Genomic DNA, 18,654 nt, shown 5'->3' with positions numbered 1-18,654 from the left:
GAAATATGTAAGCGTGTATACTGTTCAAATGTTTGCCATTTTGGTGCCTTGACAATAGGTTGGACAAATCAAACCAAACTAAATTCTAGTCTTAAGTCAGGTGCATGCAGTAACTGCCAGGTTTTACTATTCGATAAAATGGCAATACATTCAAGAGTGAACCAAGGTGAGATCAGATTAGTTTAGGTCTCTGCTTAATATGGGAATTCTGGGTGATGGACAAACTAACCAAACAAGCTGTTAGAAAAGGAGAACAACCATCTCAAACTTTGAAAATTAAGGGGGGACGTTTTGTGAGAAAATTTTCAAGTGTGGCAAGAGCACTGAGATCAAGAGATAAGGAGAAACCATTTCCATTCACCTCAAATATAGTGGGTATTGTGAGAAATCAGGGAGGTAACAGAAAAGACGTTATGGCTGGATAGGATGCAGTAATATGAACGGCCCATCCTCACATTAGGCTACAGCAAAGCATCTAACTGGTCTTTGTGAACCTTGTCCGGTGCCACAAACTGTAGACCAGGTGCTTCTTAGTTGCCCTAAATATGTATCAGAGAGGCAGGACATGATGGAAAATTGAAAAGATTGCAGGAGCAGGAGCAAAGAGCACATTGTAGTATGCTGGAAGTGGACAGGACAAAAGATGTTTTGTCAGCTTCCTCAGGAAAACAGGACGGGTAAGAAAACCCGGATAGTGTAGGACTGAGCTCACTCCAAATGGTGGCAGTAATGCAACACACAGGCCTCTACCTGCCGTTAAACGTCCCAAAAGAAGAAGAGGAAGCCTCCGTCAACCAGCTGCCTGCTCGGTGAAATAAACACGACGATGTCGTCAACTACGATGCGCTTAGTGCAGATGCACTAAAAGTACAACACTGAATACAACGAGGGACGTTGGTTATTGTGTTTGACTACTTTTGTTACAAACTGTAAGTGACGACTTATTTCGTGATATGTGGTATTGGCTAACAGTGGCTAGCTACGTAGCTAATATTAGCTGACAAGTAAGCTAGTATTAGGTAACGTAAGCCAGGTAAAAGGCTAACTGCCCATGTTAGGGGCGTGAACTCCTTTTTATTTAGCGTTAACCCTACAAGGACATTAATATAAGACAGGTTGGTCGCTGGTTCACGGTTTTCATTTTATTTAGCTGCTTTAATCCAATAGATTTCACCAAAGGCAGTTAATTTCGGGAGTAATTTGCATCTTTGTCAGCTGTATTGAGCTAACGTGAAGACAGCCCTGCTAAAGAGCCGAAAGTACGTTAGATTAGCTTACGTCAGTTAGCAAAGTTTGGTCAACGCTGGCTAACTCGCCTCTGCCCTCACAGGTTGTTTGAGGTCTTGGATCGAGCCAGACACCATTTTCGGAAGTTGAGTGGACAATAAACATTTGCAATGCCTCTGATGTTTTTGGAGAGGTTTCCTTGGCCCAGCCTACAGACCTACACGGCACTGAGTGTGGCTTTGCTTGCTGGCAGCATCTTCAGTGCTTACACCACTGTGACTGACCCGGGGTTTGGGGCCTTGGAAACTGATGAAACACCAGCTCCCTCTGAAGTTGATCTTGAACATCTAAACAATGATATAAGTAACACAGAATTGGCAACCACTGTCCTGTGGTATCTTGTCACTGACAGTCTTTTTGTATGGGTAAGTCTCTCCCAGTTTAGGACTTTGCATTACTTGTGATGATATTGTTGCAAGAAGTGATTGTCACTGTTTCCTCTGTACTTCCCCAGGTCCTAGTCAACACGTTCTGCTGCTCTTTGATGTTAATCGCCAAAATGATCCAGTTTGTCGTGTTTGGCCCTCTGAGAGTCAGTGAGAAGCAGGTGAGTCTGTGTCTTTACTAGTATTAAAATGATAAATACAGCTAGTTTCACGCATGGCATTATTAACTGCCATCAGAAAAAGGCATTTCATTTGATCTGTGTTTGTTCATCAGCACCTGAAAGATAAGTTCTGGAACTTCATCTTCTACAAGTTCATTTTCATCTTTGGAGTATTGAACGTACAGACAGTGGAGGAGGTGGTCATGTGGTGTCTGTGGTTCTCTGCCCTGGTCTTTCTTCACCTCATGGTGCAGCTCTGCAAAGACCGATTTGAATATGTAAGTATTGTAAACTATACCATTCTTCTTTCACTCTATCTAGTGCATCAAAGCATGGTTTATGACTAGTTGTTGTGGTAGTACAGGCCAGGACGATAAACCAAATTTGTAGAATTACTGACATGAATGTGTTGTTGTTCCAAACATGCTCAAATCACAATGTTCCAATCCATTTCAACTGAGAATAGCCACAACAACAAAATAATATTGTACCCAATTTTCATCCAACCAATCAGACAATACAAAACAGGTCATATTGTAACTAATCAATACAAACATAACAGAAATAAGACAACACCTGATTTTCTGTCATAGTCTTAGTGATTTTAGCGATCTTAAGGTTCATTTAAAAGTGTTTCCTTTCTGCCTTGAGAGGAAATATCTGTGAAGTAGATATGTCATGGTAAAGGACCCTGTCGTCATGGGTACCTGGAGATAATTTGGACCTTGAGCCTAAAAGCTCTTTGAGCTCTTATTTGTTAGGACAGGACACATGCATAACTTCAGAAATGTCAATTAGAAACAGTATACCAATCCTTTTGTTATGTGACCACTGCATGACCATTCTTCCGTAGATGCAGCCATTGGAAATGGCCAGTATGACATTCAGTAATTATAGGGATTTATGCAAATCACACAAATATCTTAATCACAAAAGTGTACATTTGTAACAAGTTTTGTCTCTTTGCTGTAAGAATCAGGGTATTAATAGAGTCTAATAATAGGTCTAAATGCTTTTGCATGAAACCTGTTCTTATTTATGCTACACAGTAAACATGATTGGACTAGACCTGCATTCTTTGTGGCTGCCTTGTTACTCATAAGGACTGAGAGTAAAACAAGATAGCCAAAAGCCTGACATTTGATGACACCTGATTAATGCACTTTTAACCTTTTATAAAGTAGTCTTTTAAAACGTGTGGTGAGTGTTCCCCAAAAGTCTGAGAGTGACTGTACTGCTTTCAGCTCTGGATCTATTAATAGCTCCTTGTACTTGCTTGTTGGGCTACTGATACAGTTTCCGTCACTATGTTGACATACTCTGGATCAGATTGTGCTCTGCATGTTGGGGTAAACAAAATATCACATTTAATGACGTCTTTGCAAGCAGTTAATTTTAAAATCAGTATTAAGTTACTATGCTGCCTGTGATGCGATGCTCACAGATCATTTCTGCCTGCCTTGGTCTGACAGTTTACCAGTTTGTGTGAATATTCCATACTATACAATACATGCTTGAGTGTTCGAATGTTTAACTGTCTTCCAGCCTTTGTTTCCATCTGCCAACTTTGAGTATATGCATTTATGTATGTTCTTTTTAGGTTGAAGTCAGTTGTGTCAGTAATGTTGTCTTCCTTCCTGTCTCCTTGTTCCTGTGGGTTGTAGCTTTGGGGTTAAGATCACAAATGTAGGTTAAATTGATGAGAGGTGTTTTGCATTGTCAGTGTGTTGGGAAAACCTTGTGGTATTGAAATTTTACAGAACTGATGAAATCCATTCATTTCTTTCAGCTCAGCTGTGTTAATTTTTATAATGTTTGGGGTCCTAAATTGTAATCTATTCACTGTGGACAATGTTAGCTGTCAGATTACAGTCTTAAGCATTGGCTTACCAGCACAGGGCTGTGTTGGGTGTTTGTAAGTGTGGAGTTTCTTAATTTTTGAATAGGCTGTGTAAAATTTGGAAGGGTAGAGTTCACTTTTTCCACTCAGTTGCTCAAGTACAAATGCCTGGTATGGTTCATGTTGTGCACGTGTGTCTGTGAGCAGGTAAACAAAGAACCTGTTGTTCTTGATGTAAATTGTTTCTTTTGATTTGGGATGATGCCAGTTGATGACTTCGTCTTTTTGTTTTTTTCTGGTCTCACCACAAACATGCTGGAAAACAGGGATGGGTAGGAAGCAGCATAGAGGCCAGTGACAATATTGTAGCTTTACGTTTTCTTATCTTATTCTTCAGTCTGCCTTTCAAACACTGACTGAACAATTCCCCTCTAATGAAGAGAATCTCTCTCGCCACGCTGTCTTGCCAGCGTTACATCTTGCATGATAGGAACAACAAAATCACTGTTGTTTTCCCATTGACTGTAAAAATCAGTAAATAATGTTCCAGGCTATTTATGCACCAGTGTCTGGGGGGATTGAAAATTACCGCGTCTCCCCTGGTGTCATGTTTCCATCACTGCTGATCAGTCGGAGCCAGTGAATAACCCGTGACTACTGCAGAGTCATTTGACCTGCTAACGAATGCAGATTGTGCCCTTTGCAACTGAAGACAAAAGCCAGATGTTAGTGGGCTTTTTGTACGTGAAAATGGTTTAAAAAGACGAGGAAAACCTCCCCATAAAGCACGTAATGAGAGAGAGAGAAACTTTGAGAGAAGCACAATCCACTCAAAATCCACATTTTCTCCCCTGCAGCTTTCTTTCTCGCCCTCCACTCCCATGAACAGCCATGTGCGCGTGCTTTGTCTGCTGGTCTCCCTGCTGCTGGACTGCTGCGGCCTCGCTCTGGTCTGTGGTCTACTGGGGGCCACCCATGGCATGCACACCCTCTCCTTTATGGCAGCAGAGGTGAGAACCTTTTTGATTAGGCCCACATAGTTCTTAAAGCTTTAGCATTTTGTCTCACATGCTTCTCCTGAAATAGGGCAGGGTAAGTCAGTAATGTGTTTTAGATTCCGTCGATCGATTCAGGTTTTTTCTGATTAAAGGGTAAAATAAAGATGCCGACAGCACAAATACTGCATTATTATACCATACAGCGGGAGATGCCTCCTCATGCGAGAAGAACTTCCTCCATCACATGAAATTGTTTTCACGGTGATCTTTGCTGTATCACAACTGTCTTTTGTGAAGCTGAGCCACACTTCCAGCAGTTGCCCTGATACTCCGTAATATAAACACTGCAAAACTATTTTAAAAGAGATCATGAAACATTATAGCAGGAAAAGCTACAAATGTAATTATTTTAATTAAATTCAACCATTAATAATTGTTGTATTTCATTTAGGTGTGCCAGTTCAAGGGCCCAGGTATTGTGAATGTGGCCTCATGAGCATGGCTTGCACTGGAATCATGTGGAAAAATGTTTTCAGTTACTACTGTGCTTTTCCTACAATGTGGAAAAAAGCCTGATTATTATTATTAAAGCTGTTTCCGTAAGGGGTTGTTTTTAAAGCGAGATTTAATCATTACTGTACAATTTAAACATTATTTTCTCATTCCTTTAGATAGTGATTTTATTGAAGTCTCAGCTCCACAGTCATATTTTGGATTTTAGATATGGAAATTGAAGTCTAAGAATTACATCACGTTCACCTGTAACTTTAACTTTGTCCTCAGTGTCTGCTCGTGACTGTGCGCACTGGGCATGTCATCATGCGGTAAGTCCCATTTAAAGCCTCCTCACACATGCATGCACGTGCACACACCGCAGCAGAATGGATGACATGGCTTGTGCAGATTTAGAAACTAATGTTAGCAACGCCATTTGTTTTCCTCTGGTTCCATTACACCCTTGTGAAAAGCTTCTTTGTCCCAGAGAGGGTGGTTAGGATTATACAAGTAGCAGAATCAACTCTAATCACCTAAGGCATTCATAGATACACTATCTGTAGTCTAACATTAAAACCTGTGAACTGTTCCATCTGCTCCCTCATGTGGCAGTGTTACCCGTTAGTGTGCCATAATACTTTTACACCAGCTTTGTTTCATGCATGAATTTTGTCTGAATTGCCAGTCCCCATCTAAGAAAACAGTGAGAGACAGTCATCCACCATACTGTCTAAATATCACTGGTGTCTCATGGACTGAAAGAGCTGTGCCTGTCCTCACAGATACTCCATTCATCTGTGGGATCTGAACCATCCAGGGACCTGGGAGAGTAAGGGAACATATGTCTACTACACTGACTTCATCATGGAGCTGGCTATGCTCTTCCTGGACCTTGTTCACCATATACATATGCTGGTAAGACACAGAGGGAACTGGTGTTGACATGTGATGTCACGAGTCTGTCCCTGTCTCTTTTTCAGCTACTCTAATCTTGACTCTTGTCTGTCCATATGTCTCTCATTAGCTTTTTGGTAACATCTGGCTGTCCATGGCAAGCTTGGTTATCTTCATGCAGCTGCGGTATCTCTTCCATGAGGTTCAGCGCCGCGTCCGCCGACACAAGAACTACCTCCGTGTCATCAACAACATGGAAGCCAGGTGATTGTATATTTTGAGTGAATTGTTTTTCCTTTTTTACCCCCAATGTCTAAAAAATTGGAGCATTTTCAAAAAGTCATTTGTGCATCAAGTTTTTAATGTGAAATGAGGCCTTTCAACAGCACAGATTTTATTTAGGAAGAGTCTTTAGTATCAATCTCTACATGGTAGTATCAGATAATGATCATGACAATATTTAATGGGCTTCATTTGATTAGATTCATTTTTAATGAGGTACCAGTCCATCACAGCAGCCAGCTTGACTGCAGGCGCAGGATTGCCTGGACTTTGCCAGGTGTTGTTACAATAGCTTAGTGTGAACAACAGCTCTGTTTGTGTGAGTGTGTGTGTTAGAGATGGAAATGGAGATTTAAAGAATTGAATGAAAATGAAATGATGGATTTATGTATGATTAGGTTTTTTCCCCCACATCTTTGGGGCAATTTTTGCCCCTCAGTCACAGTTCTGAGCGGTATTCCCGTTCATTGCTGACGCTGACCTCATGGTTTTGTGTCGAAATAAGGCTGTTTGCTGTGTCATTACGTGTTTCAACATGCACTCTGATCTTTATTTGCAGATTTGCTGTCGCGACTGCAGAGGAGCTGGCGGCTAATGATGACGATTGTGCCATCTGTTGGGATACCATGTTGACTGCACGCAAACTGCCCTGTGGACATCTCTTTCACAAGTAAAGTGTTTTTTCAATCAGCAGCAGTTGCTTGTATGTATAGTAGAGTCCATGAAGGATCTTTTCGTGGTGCCACTGACCTACAGTTTAGAGACGTTTAGTTTAGAAAAAGTTTATCTTTAAGTGAAGTATAAAGGTGGCTAAAGGAGAGACTGCAGCAATAGCAGGCAACCAGTTATGCCACCCTTTAATGCAGCATCTGTAGTTTGGCTGGTGCCCAAAATCTTGTATAAGTTATATAGATTTCTGTTGTATGCTCAGCTGCAGAACACTTCATATGAGTTATGGTTTTCTTTGTCTGTGTGTGTTTCTAGCTCTTGTTTGCGCTCATGGCTCGAGCAGGACACCTCGTGTCCAACATGTCGGACATCCCTGAACATTAATGGGGACGGGGGCCAGGCCAGAAACCAGCAGCAGGGTGGGGGTTTGGAAGACAACATCGGCCCAGTTGGAGCAGCTGCAGATGCGAGACAACATATCAACCAACACAATCACTTCTTTCACTTCGATGGTAAGTCTGTGTGACACTCTTCCAAGGATGCATGTGATGGTGGAGTAATGTTACATCAGACAGGTCATGTGTGACAATGAATTCTAAAATTCCTGCATTTACTTGCAGGGTCTCGCATTGCCAGCTGGCTGCCCAGTTTCTCAGTGGAAGTAATGCACACCACCAATATCTTGGGCATCGCTCAGGCCAACAACTCCCAGCTCATGGCCATGGTGAGTTCATGTTTCCAGTTTCATGAAACTCCTGTTGGTTTTTATGAGAGATGGTACATGGATTGCATAAAGGTAACGCTGCTATCATTTTATCCCACTCTTTGCTTCCCATCTTACTGAGTAGCAAATGTTAATTGCCTCAAAATGTAGCCGGGGTTGTGAACCTTGGCCCAAACGCTCTTAACATCGTTACTTTGCTCACATGGTATTTAACCTCCTGATAAATGCTTGATGGCATAGTGATAACCTCATTATTTAACCAACATATTGAGCAGAAACTGTACAAACGATGCTAAGTGTATTGAAAAAAAACAAACAAAAACTGATAGTATTTAGCAGGTGTATACTTGTAAATTATGTTTGTGTCAACCATTCAGCACTCCACCATTCCACTTACTATGTTCTGCTCTTCTCCCTTCCATGATATTTCTCTGAGTCATTTCTCTGTTGCTCTCTTCATCTTTGATGTACCCTCTGGTCATCAGGCCCATCAGATCCAGGAGATGTTCCCTCAGGTGCCCTCCTACCTGGTGATGCAGGACCTGCAACTGACCCGCTCTGTGGAGGTCACCACTGACAACATCTTGGAGGGACGTATCCAGGTGCCTTTCCCAACACAGGTCAGTCTGCTGGGGTGAAAGATAAGGTTAAAAGATAATAGCAGTGTCATTTTGGTGCTTCCTGGCTCTCTGGTTCATGTTGATCATGTTCCTATGCAACATTCTGCCACAGTATTTTGTCTATGTTCCTTCCTCAGGCCATAGAGCGCGGCCCCACACAGGCAAACCCTTCACCAGACGAGCAGGAAGGGCCCAGTGGAGCAGCTGAGCAGGGCCTCAGTGAGTCAGACAACATGGAGGTGAGAGGAGGTCGCTTCTCCAAGTCAGCTGAGGAGAGGCAGAAGATGTTAAAGCAGAGAAAAGAAGAGATGCTCCAGCAGGCACGCAGGTTTGTACCTCAGTTTTCTGCCTCACAGGAACTGGTACCAAACCATTTTTCACATTGAAAGGAAGTTCAGTTGAAAACATGTTTTTTCTTGCTGTTGTTTTTGAGAGCAAATGTGTAAGGTCAGGAGTGTGACCATGCTGAATTGATCATAGCTGAACAATGATGCACAATCCACACAAACTGACCTTTCCTTATGAGACAAGTTTATCTCACTCTGTAAACACAGACCAGACAAATGAAAATGCGTAAAAGCCTTTTCTTGCATTTGCTCTTCCTGTGACCACAAGTTCTTCATTACTTCCCTGTAGGAGATATCTGAACAAGAGTCCAGAGGACCAGGATGAGGATTTGCCTGGACTGGAGGAGGACACTGTTCCAGAATTAAACTTGACTGCACTGAGACGTAGAACCATGGCGGCAGCTGCAGAGAGACGCATGCAAAATCAACAAGACCCTGCTCCCTGATACGCAGATTCTACCACATCGTCATCCCAAGAGGCACAGAGCTATCCCCCCCCCCCCCCCCCCCCCCCCCATTTTGGTGTACAGTCAATGGTCATCACCTATTCAGTAATCAAAAAGCATGGCAGACATGGCCTCGGACTGTTTCGGGCCACCTAAATAACATGGAACTGTTGTGAATGGCTTCTGCCTCACTGATTCTGGAGTATTTGGAGTATATTATAAATTGATGGGTGCAAGTCAAGAAATGCAAGGTTGCATTGCCCTTTATTCATGTGCCACACATCATAACCACCAGCTTGAGTGGGGAGTCAGTATCTGCAATGAAGTCTGTCACAAATGAGCATGCATTCAGAGTCTTAGAGGGATTTGAAGGGGTCATTAGTAGATAAAGCTCTTTGGGTCCTTGTTTGTTTTCCTTTTATCAGACTTTTTTTGTATTCATTTGTGTTGATCTTGGCAGAAAGCTTCGTATTTTGGATGAAGAAACTCATCTGATGTATCTGCGTGTTATTCTTTTCTGAGTTTCAACTGTGAATTAAGTGTAGGCAAAGTAACACCACGTTTTTATTTCTTACCTCGGAGTAAGAATGTCACTTTAGTATTGGTCAGCCTTTCTGTCAAATATGAATGTTTCTATCAAAATAATGCTGCAAACAAAGTGTTTTTGACCCACGTGGGTTCTGTATCTAGTGTGTAATATCACCCATTGCAAACATTTTGCATTTTTTAATTTAACAAGAGGGGGTGGAGGTAAAATCTTCATTTTCTAATATTGTTCCCTTGAGATACATGGGCAACAAAGGGGATGTATTACATTTTGTACAAGTACAGTGAGTGTCATCCTCTCAGTCTTTGTTAAATTAACCTTTGTTCATGAGCAGTTCACTCAGAGTAAGAAAATATTGTTTTCCACTGAGTATCGTAAGGGGGCTTTGGTGTGTCCGTCATTGAGTCTACAGCTGGACTTGCTGGACAGTAACAAAGACGTTTTGTCACTCGTTCAAGCAGAAGTGAGCAGCAGCAAAACATTTTCAAGACTTGACATCAAGCCCAGCTGTCTTTGACTCAACAGCTCTACGTATCCTGAGTGAGTCTTTGTGAAGACCTTTTTCAGGTGTTTTATTTGTGCAGCTTGTGTCCTCTCACATTAAGGAGTGCTAATTTAAAAATAATACAGAGGAACGTAATCATCCTCTGCTCATAGATTTCACTAATGTCCAGCGATGTATGACATGGACTGGGCCCTTGAATCAGTTCTGGTATCGTCAAATTTCACTAAATCTGTAGCTGGTTGATACATATCGACGGACACAAAGGTGGAGACTGTCTGTCTGGTTCCTTGTGATTACAGTGCGAGGGCAGTGTGGGGTGAGATGTGCATGAATCTAGACAAGTGCTTCTGTCTCCTTCCAGTTTATCCCAAAGAGCAGCCCACAAACTTCCACTAAAAGCTGAAGTGTTGTGATCTTTATTGTGTGTTTATTTTATTGCTCACGCTGTTTCAGAGGATACATTATAGGATTTTGATTTCAGTGAGTCAAAATGTAAAGAAGAGAAATTGGACTGTTCAGTTTTCATTTCCAGTTTGTCCATGCAGGTCTTTAACAGTTCTTAATATCCACAATGTATTTTCCTAATCATCGGTTATCTTTCATTACTTATTTAATCAAAACTGAAGTACTTTTTTGAACTGAGCTTTCCTGTATTTTTGTGCCTAAATCGAGAATGATTCAGTTATGGATAATTTCTGTAAATCTAGTTTTTGTAAAATATGTTAATACAAAAGACTCAATAAACAGAGCTTCTACAGCTTTTTAACAAAGTACAGTAATTTAATCCTCCTCCTTGAAGCGAACCCACGTGTGCTTAAACCCCCTTTGTCTTTATTGTCCAATCACAGACTGACGCAGACCTGCTTAGTTCAAGATTACACTGTTGTAAATGCAACAGTGATGTGTATCCAAAACACTGGACCTTTTGTATTTTTACTGATCGATTGATGCATAGGCAAATTATGAGTCAATACACCATAACTAAATTCACCTGTACCTCAACAAGATTTGCATGTCACATATATAACTAGCTTTTTCTTTTAGTGTAATTACAGCCGTGTTGAAACTCCCTGATGCTGTAATGGTTATACGAAGGTGTGTATAACTCAAGGTTCTGTGATTATTTATGGTAAACTGGTACTTGTTCTCCTAACACCTGAAAAATCATGACACTAGTTTTCTTCATATTTACTGCCAGGGCCCAGTTCTGACAGTACTTTACTACCATATGCAGTTGAACAGGACACAGCAGAGGAAGGCTGTCAGCATAAAACAGACTTTACTCTTGGAGGTAGAGGCCAGGAGCAGCACAGTGATCCGACTGAGCAGCCAGTTCATTTCTACACACATTAACTGAAGATGGATTTACGTTAGTGATGAGCACCTCTTCTATGGATGATGAATGAAGATTGTTTACGATTTTAACAGCAAACCTATTTTCCAAATACATTTATTTAACCAGATCTCACATTTTGCCCCCACACCACAATGTAGGTGAGGTAAGGTGAAAGCCCTCTTGAAATAAATACAAGTGAATTTTATTTTATTTTTTTACCACGTTTTGTTTGCTGCATGTCTGTTAATTAACAGAGGCATCATGTGCTGTATCTGACCAGTGTAGAAGTGAGCATTTCTGGAGGAATCCTGACAGACTGGTGAGTGGGAATCGCCCAGAGCGCAGTACAGGGCAGTGCCACACTGATCGCTACTGTGACCAGACACCAGAGACGGAGGCAGGCGTCCCCCCCAAACATCTGCAGAGGAAGGGAGGCACAGGGGGAGACAAGGGTGCATATTCCCAAACATGCAATACAAACTCATCTTAACACCACACAACATTTTTTTTTGTCTTCTTACCGCCTCTGAAACCACCACAGAGAATGGCGCCATCTAGTAACCAACCGGCTGAATAACCGGCGGCTATCGAGCCAGGTTCAATGGCATTACCGCCACCTACTGGACTGGACGTGGAACAGTAGAGTGGCTGTAAGTCCAGAGTCAAAGCTATCATAACTACAAAACATGTGAAATATATTGAGATATTGTGGTTTTAGCTAATGTAAGCTTACATTAAAAGGAAAAATAAACAAGAACAGACGACAAGAACACACTATAGGAGTCATCCACATATACAAGTACACAGTCATTAAATAAAATTAAAAAGGCTAATTATTAATGGACAGTTTACGAAGATAATCTATAAGGATACAATTGCGGAGATAAAACAAACCTTTATCGGCTGTCTTAAATTCAATTATGCAGGTGTTTAAAACATTCAACAGATGTCTTTTTTTGTGTGTCCATGATTCAGTTCCTTTTGAATGTCATACATGCAGGATTTGATAGAGCATCAGAGTCAGTCGTATTTGATGTTATCAAAGCATTTTGTTCTGTAGTCCTCAGGGTGGAATGTGACATTGCTCCGTCCAGATGGTTTTTGTTTCAGGGGAGATTCATACAGCAACAGTTTTGAAAGGGAACAACTGTGTTGAGTCCAAAAACATCAACATTGGAGCCAGCAGTGAGTTTATTTCTATGAACTGGGAGTCCAGCCTACAACAGCAGTGTGACCCTCAGCATCTGTAACCTGTGGCTGCAAACACAGAACCTGTTGACACAACGCCAGAGTTCAGGATGCCCTTGATAAAGCTTTGGTCCACCAACCACAGACATGTCCTGTCAGCAGTGTAATGCAGATTCTGGGAGATTTTCATACGCAGAAGCCTCCAGTTTGTCCTCCATGTTTAGTGGCACAGACACACTTGCGTCATGTCAGATTGAGCTCTGATGAAGACGTCACTGGGGCCACAAAGCTCGATGTCAAAACTGAAGAGGCCACTGTGTGCTATGGAAATGTCCACAGTGTTCATGCTGTCTCTGAGACAACCCTCAACAGACAGCGGTCGTGCAGAGCTGGTGCTCAATCAGGGTTGTGAAATGACCTCTTGATTCTGAGCTCTTCTCTGGAACTGATTGTGTCACACAAACACAATTTTAGTCATCGCTGCCAGCACCAGAGCGACATGCACTGCACTCATCACTGCTGCTACAAGTAACTCAAAGGAGCTTCACTAATTGCAACACAGAGCTCTTTTGTGAAAGGCAGCTCTCCTGCATTTGAAAAGTGAACATTGTTAACTGCACGCACAGTCATACAGATATCCTTGGATAACTAAGTTAATAACTAATTATAACTAACTAAATAAATAAATAACTAATCATTACTGATTATGTGAACTTTCACACACACTTTCACACACTTCTTGCCATCTTGCCTCCTTGTCATCTGCTCTCCCTGAATATCTGTTTAAACACAGGTGAGTAGCCTACAGGTTGACTTACTGACCTAACCTGTTGGTGCGCGTGGAGACTCAATTAAAGACTCATTGCAAGTCACTTTCTTGGGGCGCGAATACACAGTGAATACGTAAACATGCAATTAAACCCTGGATAGATGAATAACACCTTGATACAGACTATGAAACCGACGTGAAAGTAGCCAAACACGATAGAGCAGCGCTACATCCGGTCGAAGACTTTCAAATTAATAACAAACTCGTTGACGTTTTCAGTGACGTAGACATTAACCTGAAGCTCGCTCTGCCTCTCTCTCTCTTTAACAGGTGAACAATTAACGTGATATACGATCAAACACATGGATATGAAGTTGACAGAAGTCCGTCAGAGCAGCAGTGGGCAGTGCCAATAGAAAAGATGAGCACCACCACGTATCACCACTTTTGGTCCAGGCGGCTCTCCCCCGCTCTTATTTTGGTATGTGGGTCGCTCCTTTTACAGTAACTTCGTAGTTGCTTGCTTTCGTCTCTTTGGTGAAACGGGAGTGGGACGCACTTCCACTGAATCGGTGGCGCAACATTTCCCGACACAGCTTTCCAAATGAGGAAGCCTGAGAGGCAGAGCGCAGCGAGCAGTTCACCTCCGGATGGGATGGACCGGGCCTGAGTTGGACTGTTGTTTTGGAAGATCATAACTCGTTTCAGCATGGAGTTTAACAGGTAACATAATGGTTTGGGTTGTTGGAAACTGTCCGTCTTGTTTTAAGCATCTTATTTGTCGCTTTAAAGTACAGAAATGATGTGTTGTTGTGTGTTTCAGGCGAGTTGTCGTCCTGCTTCTTGTCGGAAACCTTGCGGCTGCGGTCGCTTTCTCTGGTACGCAGAGCGGACACAGACAGCTTTAAAATAGTCAATATGCACGGACTCATAATCACCATCCTTTAATGCTTGTTTCCTGCAGGAGTTAAAAATACAGTAGAACAAAACCTGAAGTGTACCAACGACTTCATCGATTTGATGTTTTGCGACTTTGAAGCGCAAAACTGCGCCGAATACAATTTGACTCTGCGGAGCAACAGCGGGTATGGGTGAGTTCTAGTTTTCATCTAGCTGTTTTTCTCCACAGAGCCACTTGTGTTTTATATTTTAGATTAGTTTTTGGTTGAGAAATCAATCATAGCAATGATTCATTTCATTAAACTCAACTGAATAATAATGAAAAAATATAATATTAAAATCATCTGAGTCAGCCTGAGAGGCCAGAAATGTAAGTGCTGAACATCATCAGAGCGTGTTGTGTGTTATGTTGTGTTCCACAGGGACGAGCACTGCATTTTCAAACAGTGTGGCAGTGGACGGTGTTGCTGCTCTACTGAGATGATACTTGTTAGTGGGGAAACTCATACTGCAGTGGTTTGGAAAGGAGGTGAAAACATGGGCTCCAAAATCATCAGAGTCAGAGAGAGCAGTAGGTTCACTTCTTCATTTTCTACTGGTAAATGCATACATCTGCAGGTGCCAGAAAGGGACTGATGTAAACCCAGATTGACTGGGTATGAAACAGGGCGGAGGTTGAGAAACATTCCCCTTCACATTTCTTTTCTCCCTTCTCCTGCAGTAAAGCCCAGAGTGCCAACGATCACCTCAGTGAAAGAATCCAACGGGAACTTTCAAGTCATGTGGAAGACAAACATGGAGGGCAGTTTCAGTGATAGCTTGGATTTCAACGTGACTTATCGTAGAAAAGGAGACACAGAAAAGGTGGGGACAACGTCGCAGCACCGTTTAACACTAGATGTACATGCAGACACGGACATTTGATCATGTCAGGTTGTACGATCCTTGTGTCTCCACAGCAGGTATCTGAATTTGTTCGACCAGCAAAATTTGAGGGATTTAATTACTATGAAATACCCGGTGAACGCTTGGAGCCAAGAACCACGTACATGGTCAGCGTGCAGAGCTATACCAACTGTAGTGGCCTCTTCAGTGACAGCAGCAAAGAGGTGGAATTCACAACACGTATGTGTCGTCTTTTGATGCAGCACACTGTACATTGTGTATTTATTAGGCAGGATCCATCTAAGCTGCACTATTATGGGTGAGCCCATTGCTTCACCCCCAGGACCCCCCCCCCCCAAACATGTCATTTTTAATTTCATTTTTACTTGATTTGTTTCTTTTGCGGGCTGTAATCTAAATTCTGGCTCTGTACGGCATCTCTTAAAGTGGAAATAAAGATGGCTTCTTCTTCACAGCCGCCGCCCCGCACAGCCTGATCTCAGCCGTCATCATCGGCCTCAGTGCTGCTGCAGCCGTCATCAGCGGTGCGATATACGGCTGTTATGTAAAGTAAGTCAAGCAGATGAAAGACTGTCTTTGCCCACTGTTAGTGAATTCCATTAAAGGTTCACACGGTAACATCTGCGTTTGTGTTCATGTGTTGTGTGTGTAATTTTGTTATTTTATTTGTGCATTTGGTTTTAGGCTCAAAGCAAAGTGGTGGGACAAAGTTGCCAAACCCCAACTTGATATGCATCCCAGTGAGCAAGAGGTGAGGCACCTATTGATGTGAATGACCAAATATCTAAAACTCGCACCTTCACTTGTTGCATCCATTTAATTTATGTAATTCCACTTAAAGTTATGATCCATAAGTTTGATCCACAAAATCTTACAATCTGTTGTTGGTGTTCTTCAGCAACAGCCATTCAGATGCTTCCTTTTTGTCCTCCTTGTTGCAGGTCTTGAAGCCTGTGGCACCTGCCATCTCCTCTGTGTATGTTGAGCCAATTGTTCCAGATGACGGCAAGCCATGGTCAGTCTGGCTGCACAGGACATCAACAATATGACACATTTTCTTAAGGATTTCTATGTGATTATAATGGCAGTTTAAGTGACTAGTTCCTCTGTATTCAGGTCCAAGGGGTTACTGACAGACTCGAGCAGTGGGAGTCATCAGCAAAGCAGTGGAATCAGCACCGGCTCCTCTTGTCTCAGCTATGCTAACACAGAGCCTGTTGACATCATAGCTGAAGTTCAGGATGCAATTGGGAAAGTCTTTGCCAATTTAAGTCCAGTGTCACCTCCTATGACCGCAAACCCACTCACAGGATTAAACAGAGATGGTGGTTTGCTCTCTGCTCCCCATGACTTTTGTGGTGTCAGAGCTGATGGCATGAGCTCTGGATCATCTGGCTTTGACAACAAAACTTATTCCATCCTCATTCCCAGTTTCCCACATCAGATTACAGCGGATGGCTCAGAGGTCCAGCCGCAGCCTGAAATACTTTGCAACACTGCATACCAGCCCAGTGAGGGGGGCATTGTGATCTGTGCCGACCAACAGGTGCCAGCTTGTCCACTTGCTGCTTTCCCACCAGTGGTTTCGTCTCTAATGCCAACAGACATGTCCTATCAGCAGTGTAATGCAGATTCTGGGAGATTTTCATACGCAGAAGACTCCAGTTTGTCCTCCATGTCTAGTGGCACAAACACACTTGCGTCATGCGATCCTGTGTCCAGAGTTGAGGCCGGGTGTGAGAGCTCCGATGAGCTGATTGGTGGTGCCATGAAGCTAAATGGCAAAATTGAAGAGGCCACTGTCTGTGATGCAAACCCCTGCTACGGCTGTGTGCCTGCAGGCTCACACAGCTTTCCCCCAGTGGATGACAACTACCAGGCATTTCAGAATCTAGTGGAGCAGTCTGTTTTGTTTTCAGAGAGGAGAAGTGGTGAGGAAGAGGAACATATGAGCAAATATCCTGAGGGACCATCCACCAAGATGCCTCAACTCTTCCTCAGCCCAGGTTTCACTAACAATGTCCAGGGTGGACAAACACCTTTTCTCTCTTTGATCTCTGTTCCTCAGTCTATGCCAGTGATCACAGACAGCGGCTATCAGAGTGTGTAGCACTGACTTTTGCATGCATTCTTCTTTTGTACAATTGCTTTGCACCTTTAGATTATAAACACTGAGAAATGTAGAAGATGAAAGAGAGGAAGAGGAGGACATGGCAAACTGTAAATGTTCATTTGTGACCTGACTTTCAATCACAACGCATGATCTTTATCTGCAGATGGAGTTGGCTTTGTTGTCATGGACATTTAAGGATGATAGCAGAGATGATTGAAAGCTCCAGACCAGTTAACAAATGCTTAATGAATTGATTTGACATTGTTTTCTCCACTGTGACATGACTGCACAGTTTCCCTGAAAAGACAGAATGCACTTGATTTGAGTTTTAAATGTGTGCTGGCCACAAATGTTGAACAAAAGAAATGCAGTCAGCTCATGTATCTTACATCAGATTCAATTAAGGCATGTTGTTTGTTACTTATAAATGAACTTAGCTCCTGGGAAGTGTATTTAAGTGTTGTATACATTTGAGAGGAGCACACTGTGTGCAGTCACCCAGCCTCCAGTATTAAGACTTCAGTGAAATAGCAGTTAACAGAAGAGCCGTTTCTGGCAGATTGTCATAAATGCTGTTTGAAACAAGCCTCGACAATCAGCTGTTGTGAAATTACTTCCTCATAACTCTTCTCTGGAACTGCTGAGCCGCTTCCTCAGAAACACACATCACCCTTATGCAGTAGATTACACTCACCACAGGACAGACATAACTGAAAGGAACACAGGAATATTTACTCTATGAACGGGTTATGAAATGGTGCTCTGGAAGAAGTGAAACAAATGTTACTATTAAGGCACATTTCTTTGGCATTAAATAGTTCAAATAAAAGTTGATTGTATTTTTCCCCCTGGAGTATCCTGACATGTTTGTTTCAGAGACATTTCTACTGGGGCACAATGAGCAATTTCTTTTTACTTCACTTGTACTGATGGGACTGATGACTTCTTAGATATGCACATTCTCAATTCCCAGTTTAGTGTGGGAGCTGGCTTGTGGGTGGCTAGTGGGCTGGAAGCTAGCCGAGTAGAGGTTAGCAGGTTGGGATGTCAACTGGAAGCTAGCAGGCTGCAGGTTTGATGGCTGGGGAGTTGGGGCTGAGGCTTGGGCAGATAGCTGGGAATCTGGGGCTGAAGGAGGGCTAACAGATTTGTGTTTAGGGCCAGAATTCTCCATCCTTTAATAATTCTGCCACACCGGGAGACTCTCCTTAGAGTCCATATGATTACTCAAACAACAGGAA

General features: G+C 42.5%; 2 protein-coding genes across 2 annotated transcripts; both read left to right on the top strand.

The window, feature by feature from the left end:
• Nucleotides 1–767: 767 nt before the first annotated feature.
• Nucleotides 768–10,977, top strand: LOC139332075 (E3 ubiquitin-protein ligase AMFR-like). Its single transcript, XM_070963787.1, has 14 exons — nt 768–929; nt 1,331–1,652; nt 1,742–1,834; nt 1,948–2,112; nt 4,532–4,684; nt 5,456–5,496; nt 5,950–6,082; nt 6,192–6,325; nt 6,903–7,013; nt 7,328–7,524; nt 7,633–7,736; nt 8,222–8,356; nt 8,494–8,684; nt 8,993–10,977. Exons 2-14 carry the CDS (start codon nt 1,398–1,400, stop codon nt 9,147–9,149), a joined length of 1,869 nt encoding a protein of 622 aa, XP_070819888.1. The 5' UTR covers nt 768–929; nt 1,331–1,397; the 3' UTR covers nt 9,150–10,977.
• A 3,056-nt stretch (nt 10,978–14,033) lies between these two features.
• LOC139335968 (uncharacterized) lies at nt 14,034–18,259 on the top strand. The gene is made up of 10 exons (XM_070969794.1): nt 14,034–14,217; nt 14,318–14,373; nt 14,459–14,585; nt 14,817–14,965; nt 15,116–15,258; nt 15,357–15,519; nt 15,756–15,849; nt 15,985–16,051; nt 16,242–16,315; nt 16,417–18,259. The coding sequence occupies exons 1-10, from the start codon at nt 14,204–14,206 to the stop codon at nt 17,408–17,410; spliced, it is 1,881 nt and encodes a 626-aa protein (XP_070825895.1). The 5' UTR covers nt 14,034–14,203; the 3' UTR covers nt 17,411–18,259.
• Nucleotides 18,260–18,654: the final 395 nt, after the last annotated feature.

This window comes from Chaetodon trifascialis, chromosome 1 (genome assembly GCF_039877785.1).
Source record: "Chaetodon trifascialis isolate fChaTrf1 chromosome 1, fChaTrf1.hap1, whole genome shotgun sequence".
NCBI lineage: Eukaryota > Metazoa > Chordata > Actinopteri > Chaetodontiformes > Chaetodontidae > Chaetodon > Chaetodon trifascialis.
This window is presented reverse-complemented; position numbering and strand designations above follow the sequence as displayed.